The sequence below is a fragment of the Gambusia affinis genome, linkage group LG15, assembly GCF_019740435.1.
Source record: "Gambusia affinis linkage group LG15, SWU_Gaff_1.0, whole genome shotgun sequence".
NCBI classification, from domain to species: domain Eukaryota; kingdom Metazoa; phylum Chordata; class Actinopteri; order Cyprinodontiformes; family Poeciliidae; genus Gambusia; species Gambusia affinis.
The window spans coordinates 10,923,498-10,938,072 of record NC_057882.1 but is presented as its reverse complement, the minus strand read 5'-3'; the positions used below and the strand labels follow the sequence as shown (position 1 = coordinate 10,938,072).

The 14,575-nt window shown below is 38.5% G+C and overlaps 1 protein-coding gene across 2 annotated transcripts; it reads left to right on the top strand.

Moving 5' to 3' along the window:
* The first annotated feature begins 2,840 nt into the window (after positions 1–2,840).
* Positions 2,841–14,157, top strand: mepcea (methylphosphate capping enzyme a). Of its 2 annotated transcripts, none has more exons than XM_044141090.1 (5): positions 2,841–3,215; positions 5,086–6,890; positions 10,608–10,826; positions 11,486–11,609; positions 11,694–14,157. In XM_044141090.1, exons 2-5 carry the CDS (start codon positions 5,133–5,135, stop codon positions 11,726–11,728), a joined length of 2,136 nt encoding a protein of 711 aa, XP_043997025.1. In that variant the 5' UTR covers positions 2,841–3,215; positions 5,086–5,132; the 3' UTR covers positions 11,729–14,157. The 2 variants fall into 2 exon arrangements, with proteins under 2 accessions (XP_043997025.1, XP_043997026.1); XM_044141091.1 differs by having other exon boundaries at positions 3,207–3,333.
* Positions 14,158–14,575: the final 418 nt, after the last annotated feature.

Here is a 14,575-nt window from a genome sequence, read left to right as displayed (position 1 = left end):
TATTACATTGCATAATGATGAAGTGGAAGAACAGTGGGTTCTTATGTGGGTTTTAAAATGTTGTGCAAATAAAAATAGTAGCATGCATTTGTATTCTGCCAGTCTTTGCAAATCCACTGCAGTTTTGTTTGGAATGTGCTTACCACCTTCACACATCCACACACTACATTTGCCCATTGCATTTGGCAAAATAGCTCAGGCTCAGTGACACCGAAAGAGCATTGGAGTAAAGGGGTCTGAATCTATAAACCACACTTCACATATTTTACCTGCAGGAAAATTTTACAACCATGTTACATTTTCCCAAAGGTTCCCACATTATGAGCTTTTTTTGTGTTGGCTGATCTCAGTACAACATATTGAAATTTGTAGTGGTACCATGACGAAACATGAACATGTTCAAATACTTTAGCAGCACACTGAATATTTTCATAAAGAAATTCACTATGATATGAAAGAAACAAAAGCCTAATCTACTCAGACAAAAAAACACAAGGTGTGCTGTTAAAGTCTGACTCTATAATCTTCCCATATATAAATAATTATGCTTCATTTATTCTCTTCCTCTACACTAGTGAACGTAAAATGTCAAAGACATATTTTATTACATACCATAATGTCAACAAAATTCAGAACTATGGAGGTTAAAACATATGTAATTAGATAATGGCATATTTGCATGCTAATGAGAAATTGCTTAAATCTCGTGCTAAGATATCCCTTTGCATGCGATCACACACGTATGAGTTTGAGTGACAGCAAATTCCTAATCCATAAGGTTTAATATGATGTGAGCCCACCCACTGCAGCCATAACAGCCTCAACTCTTCTGAAACTGCTTGCCACAAGGTTTAGGAGTTTGCTCATTTGTGACCATCTTTTCTAATAGAAGGTATTAGAACACTGAATCTAATGATTTGGAGGGGTGAGTGAATACTTTTATTACTGTGTAGTTTTAAGACCTGAAACTACAACATGGCAAAGCACTCTGATAAAAAAAATAAGTCTGTAACACTCAAATTTCACCTAAAGAAATTTGTACTAAAGAAATTGTGTTATAAGGATTGTGTAGTAAGGTATATTTGCCTTATAATATTTTATTAAAGGGACGAGGCAGAATTGATTTATAAATGTTAAATATTCAAAATATTTACATTATAGTCAAGGGAATAACTTTGAGTGCACAGAAAAGAAGAAGTCTGATTTTGTCTGATATTGATGTATGATATTTTGGAACTTTTTCAGACATGACTTACATGGGCTAAGAGAAACTAGCGCCGTTTACAGCAGATGGTGGAACTGCTGGCATATTATGGATTATCAGCAGACTCTTAAAGACCCTTGCTGATTACTAAATGGTTGCTTGATACATCGTCTCTCATGAGCAGTTAACCCTAATGAATTTGTTAAATGCCCTTTGATTCTCTTTCCTCTTTTTCTATTCAAATTGGCTACACGTAAAAAAACAAACTGTAAATGTTCATATTAAAACTTTGTGAGAGCCTGAAATCTCAATTACGGCAGATTAATAGGATTTCATAATAATCTTGTGTTACTCATTAAATTAAAAATATTAACAAAAGTGTATATTCTAACTGAGGAAATGGTTTGGACCCTATGCTAATAATTAGGTTATTTTCCTGAAATGTTGTTTCAAGCTAAACATGTTTTCTATTGCAATAAAAAAAAACACTATTCCAGAAGTTCTTAGCTATGTTCTGCCTGCCAAACTTTGGTCTGACTTTCAAAGATTTCCTCTTGCACACAAATGAAAGATAAATCTATTTTATTCTATCTGTTTCTTTCTTTTCTAGTAGAATTCACTTCCACATCAACAGTGATGCTTGTTGTAAGTCCCATGATGGCATTTTAAGAGTTTTTTGGACATTTGTTTTAGCATCTTTTGGGCTTCTTTCAGGGTAAACCTACTTGCTTGTGACTTGGGCAATTTAGCAGCTGTTTTGAATGTGCTCTATTTTCCACACAGTGGATTTTTAAATGTTTGTGTCCCATTTAATTCCCTTACTGTTACAACCTTCTTTCTGAAGACCACAGACAGCTCTTTTGATCCTAGTGCTCACTCTCACTTAGGGTCAACTTAAGGTTTAAACATGGCACTCTTCAAAATACTGAGGTTCTAAGTGCACCTGAGTGTAATTTTAGCCATTTTCAGGTAGAACACATGAGGGAGTGTCATACATTTTAGATTTAATTGTTCATTAATCCATGTTATTTCAATTTGTCCTCATTATTAAAACTGACATAAAATATGTTTGTAGGCATGCTGTGGGGCCACTAATAACTTAGCAGCTAACCACAAATTTCACTGCTTCACATGCTCTGAATACATCACAAACATAAGTAATTTAACATTTGTTTTTTTTTTGTCAAACGCTTGAATTCAGTCAGGAAATTGGCGCTATATCTACTTTAAAGTTCTTATTCAGTTAAACTATTGATGGTATTTCCTTACTTTATTTCATCACTAAAACCTTTTTGAAACTGAAATTGCTCTTGGGAGCTTGTCTTTATATTTTTAGTCGACAATTAATTAATTAATTAATTAATTAAATAAATAAATAATTAAATAAATAAATAAATAAATAAATAAATAAATAAATAAATAAATAAATAAATAAATAAATAAATAAATAAATAAATAAATAAATAAATGTAGTTGTTATCCTCGTAGCTATAGATGAACAACCACATTATTCCTCCCAACTCTCTCTATGTATATATGTATGGGAATATGTGAAAAGTTTAATTACTGCATTATTAAACCGCTGACATTTATAACTTGATAAAGAACACGAGGAGGAAGCTGACACTAACAGCAACAGTGCTCACCACCTTGCGGGTTCTATAGTGTGACTGGGATCTCCGCCCCAGTCACAGTTGGCTACAGCTCGGAGCCCGGATGCGCCGCCATGCCGACTCTTTCTGCGAATGGAATCATTTATTTAACAACCTGTCTGTTACTGACCGACTAGAGTTAACTGAGAAGCTCCACAAAGACCGTCTGAAGAGACAGCGGAGCCAGTGTTGTGTTCAGACCAGCGCCGTGCGTGTCCGTGTAGCTTCCCACTCTAGTGTTGATACTGAGACAGTTGTGTGTTAGCTATGCTAACGTTAGCCTGAGCGGAGGGAGTGCGGCGGCGGCGGCGGCGGGGTAGTGACAGTCCGGCCGGAGGCGGGGAGAGCTCAACTGCGAGGTGAGACTGTTATTCTGATGGGGACTACACGCGCGGGTAGGTGGCCATCTGGGAGATAGTATCGCTTTCATAACGGCGTGTCTGGGTTTTAGCAGCGCCCAGGCAACAGCACGTCGAGGTAGGTCCTCCGGTGTTTATCTATTACCGCTGTTTGACCGGAGCAGAGCGGAACGTTTACTCGACGTTTTGCTGCTCTGGCCCGCGATAGAGAAGCTAGGAGCTAGTAGTGAGCTAACACGACAACTGTCCAACACAAACTCTCAAACTTTCTAGGTCTATAACCCCTCAGCAGACATGTCACGTCACAAACGTGATTGTGGCACAGCCTTCCACACTGGTAGCTTGTAAAAATAAGACAATTTATGCAATTGTGGTAGCTATTATATTGGGATAGTAAATATTATTTTTATACAGAATCCGCATTAAATACAAACTCACTGATAATAACAGGGATCAAGCTGACTTGTTATGTACCAATTATAATCTTGATAAGTTTGGAAAAAGTTCCATATATATATTTGTATCTAGATTTCTTCAAGTAATTTATACAGACATTCTCCTTTTGCATTAATGGTGAAGTGTATAGATCTAATGTTGACCATAAACCTGACAACTGTGATGGATGACTGCAATCCGAGAAAGCCTGATGTCAGCAAACTTTTTAGAATTAGTTTCTTGTATAGCTACTTGTATTAGATATGTTTAAGCTGCAGTAAGTACAATAGTCTTTTTCACAAACAGTGGTTCCCAAAGGTTTCACCTCAACAAAGATAATACTTGAAGAATATTTAATGTATAATGATTATTTTTCTTATTTATTTAGTGATTTGCGACCTCCAGTTGTATAGTAACAACATAGAAAATAACTGTTCTTGAAAACTCTAGGCCAAAAAATCTGCATGGTAGCTCCTGGATTTGTAAATTCTTTAGTAAATATTTACAGTATATGTTTAAAAATCAACATAGAACTCTAAAAGCCTTGAAAACTCAAAAAATTAAAATGCAGTATTTGAAGGAAACGTTTTATCAAATAATTTGATAATATATAATAACACATGTAAATATATTAATTATCTAAAAAAAATAAACAGATGTCATTTAACCAAATTCGAGAGACATTATAAAGCATCATATACTAATATCCTCAAGCGATGAGCTCATTAATTGGTCAAAAATTCTGATCTTTGATCAGTTTTCTTTTTCCAGGATCTGTAATTGCCAGTTAATATGGTTACAGTATAACCCATGTACATTTTTGAGTTAAAGTGGACATATTCTTTGTGACATAAACTCCTAAATCTGCATCAGTTTTGAAGGATTCAAAAACTACCTTTACTAAGAACATGCCGCATTTTTTTCTCTTCAATAATAAAATTTCTGAAGAGAAAGATTAATAAAAATTCAGCCAGGAATAACTTATTCCTGGCTATTGCTGTTATACTGTATTGTGAAAAGGTATTTCTTCTGTTTTTGATTTCTATAAACAATCAGTGTTTCAGATCATCAAACACATTATTATATTAGATTAGGATAACTTGAGTAAATACCACAGGCATTTTTTAAATGAGGAACTGATTTATTAAAAAGTGCAAAAGTGATTATCGCCAAAATAAAAATTGTTATTGTTGTTACTGGAGCGTTTACGATAACTGGTAATAAATGTTTGAATTTGTTGTGGAGGATATTTGGCCCACACTTTTTTTTTTTTACAAATTACCTTTAATTCTACAACATTTAGCCAGATTGAAGTCCAGACTTTTAATAGACTACTCCAAAACCTTGTGCCTAGACCCCAATATAGTAACGTCTTGCTAATTGTCTATAGTTTGTGTGTACTTTTAATCTAACATATGTTTTCTGTGACTTCCAGACCCAGTAAATCATCAGTGTCTTTCTAGCTGGGAAAACTAAAAGAAAATGTCTATTGAGGAGCAAAGTGCAAAAGCTGGGAGTCCAAAGGCCAGCTCGGCATCTCCTCTTCAGCTTTCAGACTGTGCTGGAGGGTACAGCAGTGTTTCCGTGATGATGGAGGAAGCTGCGGCCACGCCTGACTTTGCAGCCGCTTGTCCCGTCCCTGACACCGCAGCCTCACCAAATCACACGAGCACGGACAGCGCGGGACAGAGAGCGAAAGGAAGCGAGAACAGCATCAACCGCAGGAACAGCTTCCATCACTCTAAACAGCAGCAGCAGCCACAGTCGAGGCTAACGAAGCGGCGCTACACAGCGAGTTCGAGCTTCAAATATCCCACGTCAGGGAAGAGGAGACGAAGGGCCAACTCTGAGAGCGACTCCGTCCTGCCAACCAACTTTCTCCTGGGAGGTAACATTTTTGATCCGCTGAACCTCAACAGCCTGCTGGACGAAGAAGTCAACAGGGCACTCAACGCGGAGACGCCGAAATCCTCCCCGCTGCCGTCAAAGAGCCGAGACCCGGTTGAGATCCTCATCCCCAGAGACATCAGGGATCCGCTCAACTTGAATAGCGGGATAAAAGACAGCAGCTTTTTGGCATCTCCCTATAAAAGCGGTGGACGGAAAAGACACCGCAACCGGCACCACGGAGGAGGAACCGGAGGGGCGAGCGGGATCTCAACTACACAGATGAATCCATTGGAAATGGAAAAAAGTGACGTGAAAGCCAACACCTCCACAGAGGCTGCAGACATGCCTGGTTCGTCGTTCGCACAAGACACCTCCAAAGAGTTGAACAGTTTGTCGAGCGTCGCAGGGGACTCCCACAATCACAGCTCTAATAGCTCATCCACGTGCAAGGATGACGTCACATCTGCTCCTGCGGAGGAGGCAACACCCATCTCGTCTGCAGGAACAAACCACCACGCGAGCAGACGCAAGCGAAGGCGCAACTCTGGCAAAATGGAGCCCCCCGTCACCCACTCGACCCCTGTTTGCAAGACAACATTTGGAGATGGAAGTTGCGGCACAACAGGGCAAAGAAATTCCTTCCACACGCCCAGGGGGGATGGCCCAGGTCTTCGTCAGCACCAGCAGCTCCACAGTCAGGTAAAGGAACATCAGAAGAAGTTCCAGTACGGGAACTACAACAAATATTACGGATATCGCAACCCGAACTGTAGTGAAGACCCTCGCATACATGTGCTCCGTCAAGAGTGGTTCAGAGGTAAAGATGTGCTGGACTTGGGGTGCAACTCCGGCCACCTGACCCTCTATATTGCCAAAATGTTCAGACCAGCGCGCATACTGGGTCTGGACATTGACAGCGGTCTCATACATGCGGCTCGTAAGAATATTAGACATTATCTGTCTGAGCTTCAGACCCAAGAAGCCAGGCGTGCGGTGCAGGAGAAGAAGCCCGCCAAACAGGAAGACTGTGAGTCAGGGACGGGGAAGAAACACGATGAATCCGAGAGCGGAGCTCGAAACGGGGAAGAAGACAAAGGACAGGGCGGCCCTGGGAGCGCTGGAGCTGACAAAGACTCCTGTCACACAGCTGAGGCCGTAACCGAGAGGCAGGACGGTAAAACGGAGGAAATGGAGCAAAAACATTGCGATGCGCCCTCTGCTGACTGCTCTGCGAGTTGCTCTTTCCCTGTGTCTCTGCGGATCTCGAGGGGACCCATCGCTGCTCCGCCACTAACAGAAACATGTGCCTCTCAGCCCGGACAGTTCCCTGCTAATGTGTCCTTCATCAAGGTAAGACTTTGCTTTTTGGAAGTGCCTCCCTTATATGGTGACATCCAGTTAGACCAGGGGTCTCAAACTCCAGTCCTTGAGGGCCGCAGTCCAGCAGTTTTTAGATGTGCCACAGGTAGAAAAGCGCTGGAATGAAATGGCTTAATCACCTCCACCTTGTGTAGATCGGTTCTCCAGAGCCTTAATTATTCTATTCAGGTGTGGTGCAGCAGAGGCACATCTAAAAGTTGCAGGACTACGGCCCTCGAGGACCGGAGTTTGAGACCCCTGAGTTAGACAAAGGCAGGCAAATCCTAGGGAAAAATAGAGACATTTAGTAAAAATGAAGTAAATGATATTGGCAAATTTAAAAAGTGGAAATGTATCATTCAGAGTTTAATAATGTCTGATTTCTACTTTTGTAAAACTCTGACCCGCAGAAACAGTTTTCACAGAACTGCTTTTTTAACTATAATCTAAATATTTCCTAACCTCTCATCACGGGCTAACATTGAGTAAATTATTTATATCAGGAACAGAGGCGATGTCACTTTGTGAGATCAGCTGCTGTAATATAACATGGTCATACGGTCGTAAAACAAATACAAAATAATATTTAGTATTATTGAGAAAAACAGCTGTTTCTGTGTGGATTTCACTAGAAAGACTTTGATTTTTAAAAAGCAACATGTTGCATGACAGCTCGACACTTCAAAAGCATAAACTCCTAGTTTCCTAGTTAAAGTAAAGCTCTGTATTAACAGAAAACTCACTGTAGAACAAAGTATAAACTTAAAGTGCCCCTTTGAGCCCTCTGACATTATTTTGAACACGTCACAGATGATAAAAACAGCTAACTTCGAGTCACCAGCTAATATTTCATGCTTCTCTTAAAATTAAATTCTGTTACGTTTAAGATGTCAGCTGCGTCAAAGCTACGTGTTTTTTTTTTTTCTTTCACTTGGTCGGACACACATAAATATCCCTTCCCAAACATTATAAACACAGTGGATTATATCATATCTCAGCAGATAAAGAAAATATATCAGTTGGCTTTGAGCTTTCTAACAAAGAAGTGTCTTCACCCGGGACCTTATCTGATTTGCTCTATTTACAGACGTTTGTACTTTTGAGCCCAACAGGAAAGATATTCATAAGTCATTGGGGATTAACTAACTTGTCCTCTTGCTCTTCTCTCTGCAAATTAGCAATAATAAAAAAAAAAAATCAACATTAATCTGGAATATGTTAGTTGGAAAACTGGCCGGCTCATATTTACTTATTGTTTGACATTTTACTGTTTTTATAGAATCACAACCTTTTTTTTTTTTTTTTCCATTAAAAATAGCAACCGGAATGCTGATGAAGACTGTCGGCCTTTTAAACCAAATTGACTCAGCAGTTTACAACGTTTTATTAATGTCATTAAAGTTGTTGCTGTCTTTTGCTTCAAACATTTGTTTTAAAAAGCTAAGGAACCAAAACTGAAGTGCTCATTCTTCCCCTGCGGTGGAAAATAAAAAAGAAAATGTCAGATAAAATCATTAAAGGTGGAAAAATAATATTAGTCAGTTATTTTTGATGCAGTTTACGGTCATGTAAAATAAAAAAAAAACCAGGTGAGCCTTTGCAGTTGGCTTGACTAAATGCATTATTACTATGATCAAGACTATAAGGAAATTAAGTACGTCGTATTTATTTTGGTGCCTTTCACTGACCAACATTCTTCACAAAGACACAGCGTAACAAATAAAGCATGATTAGAAACAGAATATTCGAAAGGATCACAATAAAAAGCATATTTGAATTAGAATGTGTTTTAAGTGAGTTCAGGTTTTAAAAACAAAAGAGAAAGTCCTCACCACAGTCGGCCCAACAGTTTGGAAGGAGTTTTATATCTCATCCTCGGGATTACGAGTCTACTGCTTAGAGGACTTGAGTCCTCGAGTTTCAGGACGTTTTTCTATTTAAGAGTCTGGCTGCAGAGCTTTGGACCTGCTGTTGGCAAGTAACGTTTTATTGTTGATTAACATAAAAAGTGCAATAAATTAGTCCAGTTGGGAGAAAATGAAGGCATTAATAATCATCCTAAGTCTTTGTTTTGACACCAACCTTCTTAGTTTGGAAACTTCTCAAGTGAAAACCTTTGGTCAAGATGTTTTGAGTGACTTTAAAGAGGCCGTTGTTGGTGAAGACACAACACAATCACTCTTCATAAGCTTTATGAAGCTGGTCCCTTAAATATTGTAACTTCTGGGCCTAAAGGACAGTGATCATATAATTGGGAAGTAGATTTTTACTGTATGGCACCTAAAATATTGTGACATACTGGATTTAGCTTCCACACATTGATTGTTGGAATGACAAGTATGCTCAAATTGTCAGCAACAAAATGGTCTGTTACCTCCCCAAGACATTTTATGGTGATATTTTCCCCAGGTAATGTCTTCTCAGTGTGCTTTTCACCAGTTTACCTCTTCCTACACAAACTGTGTTTGAAACAAAAGGGACTTCAGATCTGATACAGCCATAAATTCTTGCACCAAAGCGGTGATTTAGCCGGGCCGGGGCAGAATCAGTTCATCTGCGCTACACCCAGTGCTTGTTGTGGCAATGGAGACACAGAAAAACTGGTGCCAAGTAAGCACTAGAAACCAGCTGGAGCCAGTTTGGTGGGGAAAACCCTCTCCGTTATGACGAATTGAGCAATGGAAGGAAGATGATTTCTACAATTAAAATAAAAAAAGTAATGGAAATGTATGTATTTGGGGGAGTGACAAATGAGCAGAGTTTGGTAATTGCTGTTTCTTTTTGTCTTAAAGTGTCACTAAATTCAAAAGGCTTTGTTTTTGTCCTCAACATGAATTGGTTTGATGGAGACGAAACTGTTTTACTGAGTAAAATCCTCCTCTTGTGTGTCTGTTACAAATAACAGCAGCAGCAGTCATTCTCAAATCTCTGAAGCGCCTGTGACACCCACTCAGTCTACAAAACTAAACGTTTGGCTAAGATAACAGAATGAAAAGTGTCTGTTTTGGAAAATAGACCGAGGCAAAAATGGATCGGTTGCATAAATATAAATAAGTATTATAACGAACAGAGGAGGTAGAGCCTTTAATGCCAGAGGAGCTATGTTTTGCACACATAAGAAATGTGGATCAAAACATTAACTGAATCAAATTTTGCTTTTGCACATATAATTAGTGCTCTTGTAAAAGAATATTTTGGTAATAGAGTACTCTATAGATAATTTTTTTTACGATTAATCTACGTTACGTTTTACGTTACAGATTAAGTTTGTTAAAAAAAATCAGAGAATGAAGCAGTGGTTAAGACAAATTTGTGCTGTGAATGACAAAAATAAGATTGACTTCATATTTGCATAATCTTGCAAGTCACATTTCTTTCCCCCCCAAAAAAACCGTCCTGCATCATTGATGTACTGAAGAATTCAGTTGGATTCTTTTAGAAAGAAATGAAAAGCTCTGTATGGAAAATCGGTGTTGCTGTTGTCTGCTTTGCAGTAAACACCAAACGAAAAAAATAACGCAGTGTTATTTCTGCATTTTGTTTAATTTACATCAGCTCTCTTGCCTCCAGCCCCCCCCATGTCAGCATCTTTTTACAAGCTGTAATCTTCTATGGAACACAGCTTCACAAAAATGTTTCATCCATTTACCAAAACAGTGTTTTTTTGTTTTGTTTTCTTTTTCTTCTCCCGCCTCTGCTTTCCTTCAGGCTAACTATGTTCTAGAGAACGATAATCTCCTCATGACTCAGAGGGCAGAGTATGACGTGATCTTGTGCCTCAGCGTTACCAAATGGGTTCACCTAAACTGGGGCGACAGCGGTCTGAAGCGGCTCTTCAAGAGAGCCTACAGACACCTCCGCCCTGGAGGCTTGTTCATCCTGGAGCCGCAGCCCTGGGAGTCCTATGTCAGGAGGAAGAAGCTAACAGTAAGAGGATTTTCACTTTTCTTAATTATTTATTTATTTGTTGTTTCAACAAGCATTCAGTTCCTCCCACACTCTGGAAAAATAAAACAGTTGTTCCTTTATTGTAGTAGCAAAATTAGCCTTTTTTTAATTTGAGTACATTTATTCAACTTGATCAAATCCCACTTTTTCTTTTCTACAAAACCACCAGTGGCACAATTGTTAGCATTGCATCATTTAAGGCCATTTTGTTGATAGAGCAGCATTCAGTTTTTTTCCTCCAGGATTTTAAAAATAATTAAACAGGCCATCTGTGATGGTGGGTTCACACTAAGCACCTGTCGCGTGTCTGGTTTATATTCAAAGTTTATGTGGAGTCGCGACGTCAGACGTCTCAAAATCGTTCTAGCCGTTGTTTTCCATTGTCGGCCTATTTGTCAGACATGGTGGACGCTTCAAATGCGCCGCAATGGGTCCTTGATGCGCCTCCACGTAGACTTTGAATGTAAACCAGACACATAAAACTTGTTTGGTGTGAACGCACCATGACAAGTCTGCCAGGCTGTTAAAAGGGCTGCTAAAATGTCCTCAGTCTGGTCTAAAATGAGTGATGAAATGTTTTCTTTATTGTCATTTTAGCTTATATATAACCATTATTTTCTTCTTCCTTCTTCCATAAGGAAAACATTAACAGGAATTATCGCAGCATCAGACTCAAACCTGAACAGTTTTCATCTTACCTCACAAATGAAGTGGGCTTCACAAGTTTTGAGCACCTGGGGTCTCCTAAGTGTTCAGTAAGAGGTAATATTATGCTGAGTTTCCTTCTTGCATAACACATTGCTGTTTTAAGATCTATTAAAAAAAAATTTTTTTCTCATGATGCAGGTTTTCAGAGACCAGTCTACGTTTTTCACAAATGACCACCTCTGCCTTGAACAACAGCGAATGTGAGTAGCCGAAAGCCACCGCCTTTCATTCAGGCCAGCCAGCTTCACTGGACTGTGATGCATCATCCTTAGCAGATCGGGTTTGCTCTTGGCGCTGAAGATCAAAGTCTAAAGCAAACGAGCCACAGGGACCAAAAAGTGGAATTCATTGCTCTGTCAACGGGACGCCTCTTATCAAAAAGACGAGTAGCTGTCAGTTTGGAGACCGCAAAAGAAATGCTGAACCAATCACTCCCTTTGAACTGTCCGAGCGGTGACGATCCCCCAGACTGATGCGTGGCCATAAACTGTTTGCTCAGATGTCATCACGTTCATAATGTTCTCTCTTGCCACATCAACTAGACTTAAATAGACCGAGGGTTTCTCAACTAGTTATTATCACTGTTTTAACAAGCTTTAGATGTTTTAGTCTTCAGATGTGGGCTGTGTCTACAGAACTGAGGTGTACCACGAAAACATGGTGATACTGAACGGACTTCATGCTCAGAAGAAGCCTGTTGAAATGCAGGGACTTTTCTTGTTAGTTTTGAAAGAGATGGCGTTGAAACAACAACCTCTCGGTCATGTTTTTACCCCCAAAAAACAAATATATGCACACGTGTTGCTGTTTTCAAACACTTAAAGCTCATCTATTTTCCCTATTGCCACACACTAATGTCTAAGTTGTCTTTGATTTTTTTTGGAGAATGTGGCAAACTTAAAAGTCCTGGATAGATCAAATATGACAATCGAGAAAATACACTTGTTTTCTTTAATTTCTAAATTTCTGCTCCAATTGAGGCTAATTCAGGAAGAGTAGCGATGCACATCCTTAACAGACTCAGTTGATTTTACCACCTTTCATTATACCTACATAGGTGAATAGGACTCATAAACAGAGATGCACCGATCAGAATTTTGTGGCCAGTTTCCAATTTTCAACTTTTATACAGGTTTAATCTGCACCAGTTTGAGTCTATTTTGATTTCTCCTGAGAATCCAGTAGATATAAGAACAGCTTTGAAAATGTTTCTACTGTTAGCAGTCATTTGACAAAATGATCAGAGTTCGCATCTTTAACCCTTCACCGTCTTTTATCGGCGATTAGCACAGATAGCTTTACTTACCCAGCAGTTTCCATATGTATAATCTGAAGAATGTACGTCCTTACCTCTAATTTAAGTTTACGAAAAGAGGCCAACACTTCCAAGGAATTTTAGAAAGCTCAAAAGGATGAAATGGCAACTTTGCTGTAATACATTCAGCCTTCCTGTTACCCGCTAAATGTCTCACCATCTCCCCTTCTGTTGCAACCCGAATGGGCTGCAAATAATTCTCAACATGTCAAAATAAGACACTTCATTTTAACCATCTCTATTATACACCGTAACAAATTATATACTGAAGAGTTTTCTCAACTTTAGCTGTTAGCATTAGGTAGGCTATGTTCCTAAAAGGCAAAAGATCAAATTTTCTTGTGAAAAATGTGCCTTTTTCTCGGCGAATCTCAATAATATACTATCAATAATCGTAATATTCTGACATTTAAAGAGAACTGGAGAAGGTTTTAAAGCTGACAGAAAATGGGCCTAAAAAGCACATTTAAAGTTTGGCCTCGGCGCTAAAATGCTGAGTAAACAAATAAGCTGTGTGATTGTGAAGCATCGACCATTTGTTTTCCTCTGTTTTCATTCTCAGCTGTATTGATCATCTCCTTTAACCATCATCACTCTCCTGTAATAGCCATCCAAAATTGTATTGCTCTATGAGACTGAACAACTATTTTCATTTGTAGAACATAAAACCTTTTTTCGCAGGAAACATCCCATTGATTTTTTTATTTTTTTTATCCAGTTTTCAATATGATGTTTGATTTGATGTGCTGCCAAAACAATGTCCGATAGATCCATGAATTATGTCAACAATGTTTCGGTCTCTGGGCAACACAGTGTCTAAACGTTTATAGAGTAGTTGTAATTGTTCACTGAGCACCACTGATTTGTGCATCCAGGACAGAAAAACTTCAGTTTTTCAGCAGCTGCTTGTTGATCTCTTTTGGAATATGTTAGCCAGTGAATGACTGGGATGGATGAAATGTTTCTAATTCAGCAAGAGATCACTGTAAATAAGTCCCCCCTTTTTTTCCCTGTTGATATTTAGTTCCCAAATACTGCGTTTTAAGTTTTCGGATTTTCCTGTTTTCAGATGTTTGCTGCCAATTCATGTGTGGAGCTGCAGGTCTTTTTGTCCTTAAAGATTTGATGATCCAGCATTGTATGTACAAATTAATCTGGATATTCTTACAATTGTTTTGCTTTGTTCTGCCCTGCAGGGCACGTGTATTGTTCAGTTTAGTGCTTTTTTTGTTTGTTTTCTTAATGTCTTTTTTGATTCGTTTGTTTTTGATAAAATGTTTAAAAGGAGCAACGGCATGAGTGCACTCTCATTTTCTTTCAATATTCCTGTTGTGCCTTATTTGCTCTCTACACATCAGAATAAGTGTGATTAATCCTTGGTTTTTAATGAGCTATTAAAAGCCATGTTAATTTGAATTTGAATTTCCTCTACATCCCACACGGTCAGTATTATTTCTTCAAGTGGAACAGAATTGCTACCAAAGCAATTTCTGTTACAGTAGTGTTTCTGATTTGCATTCAGTTATGTAAAATTAAAAGTACTATTAAAGTATATTATGGGGAAATATAATGGTTTTTTTTAAAAAAGCTACCAAAATAAATTGGTGTATAGGCACCTTCTGGTTTTACATAGAAATATATAACTTACCTGCAGCTGTTATTGAATCTTCTATTTTTTTAAAAAATTATTCTGAAAGTGTCTAAC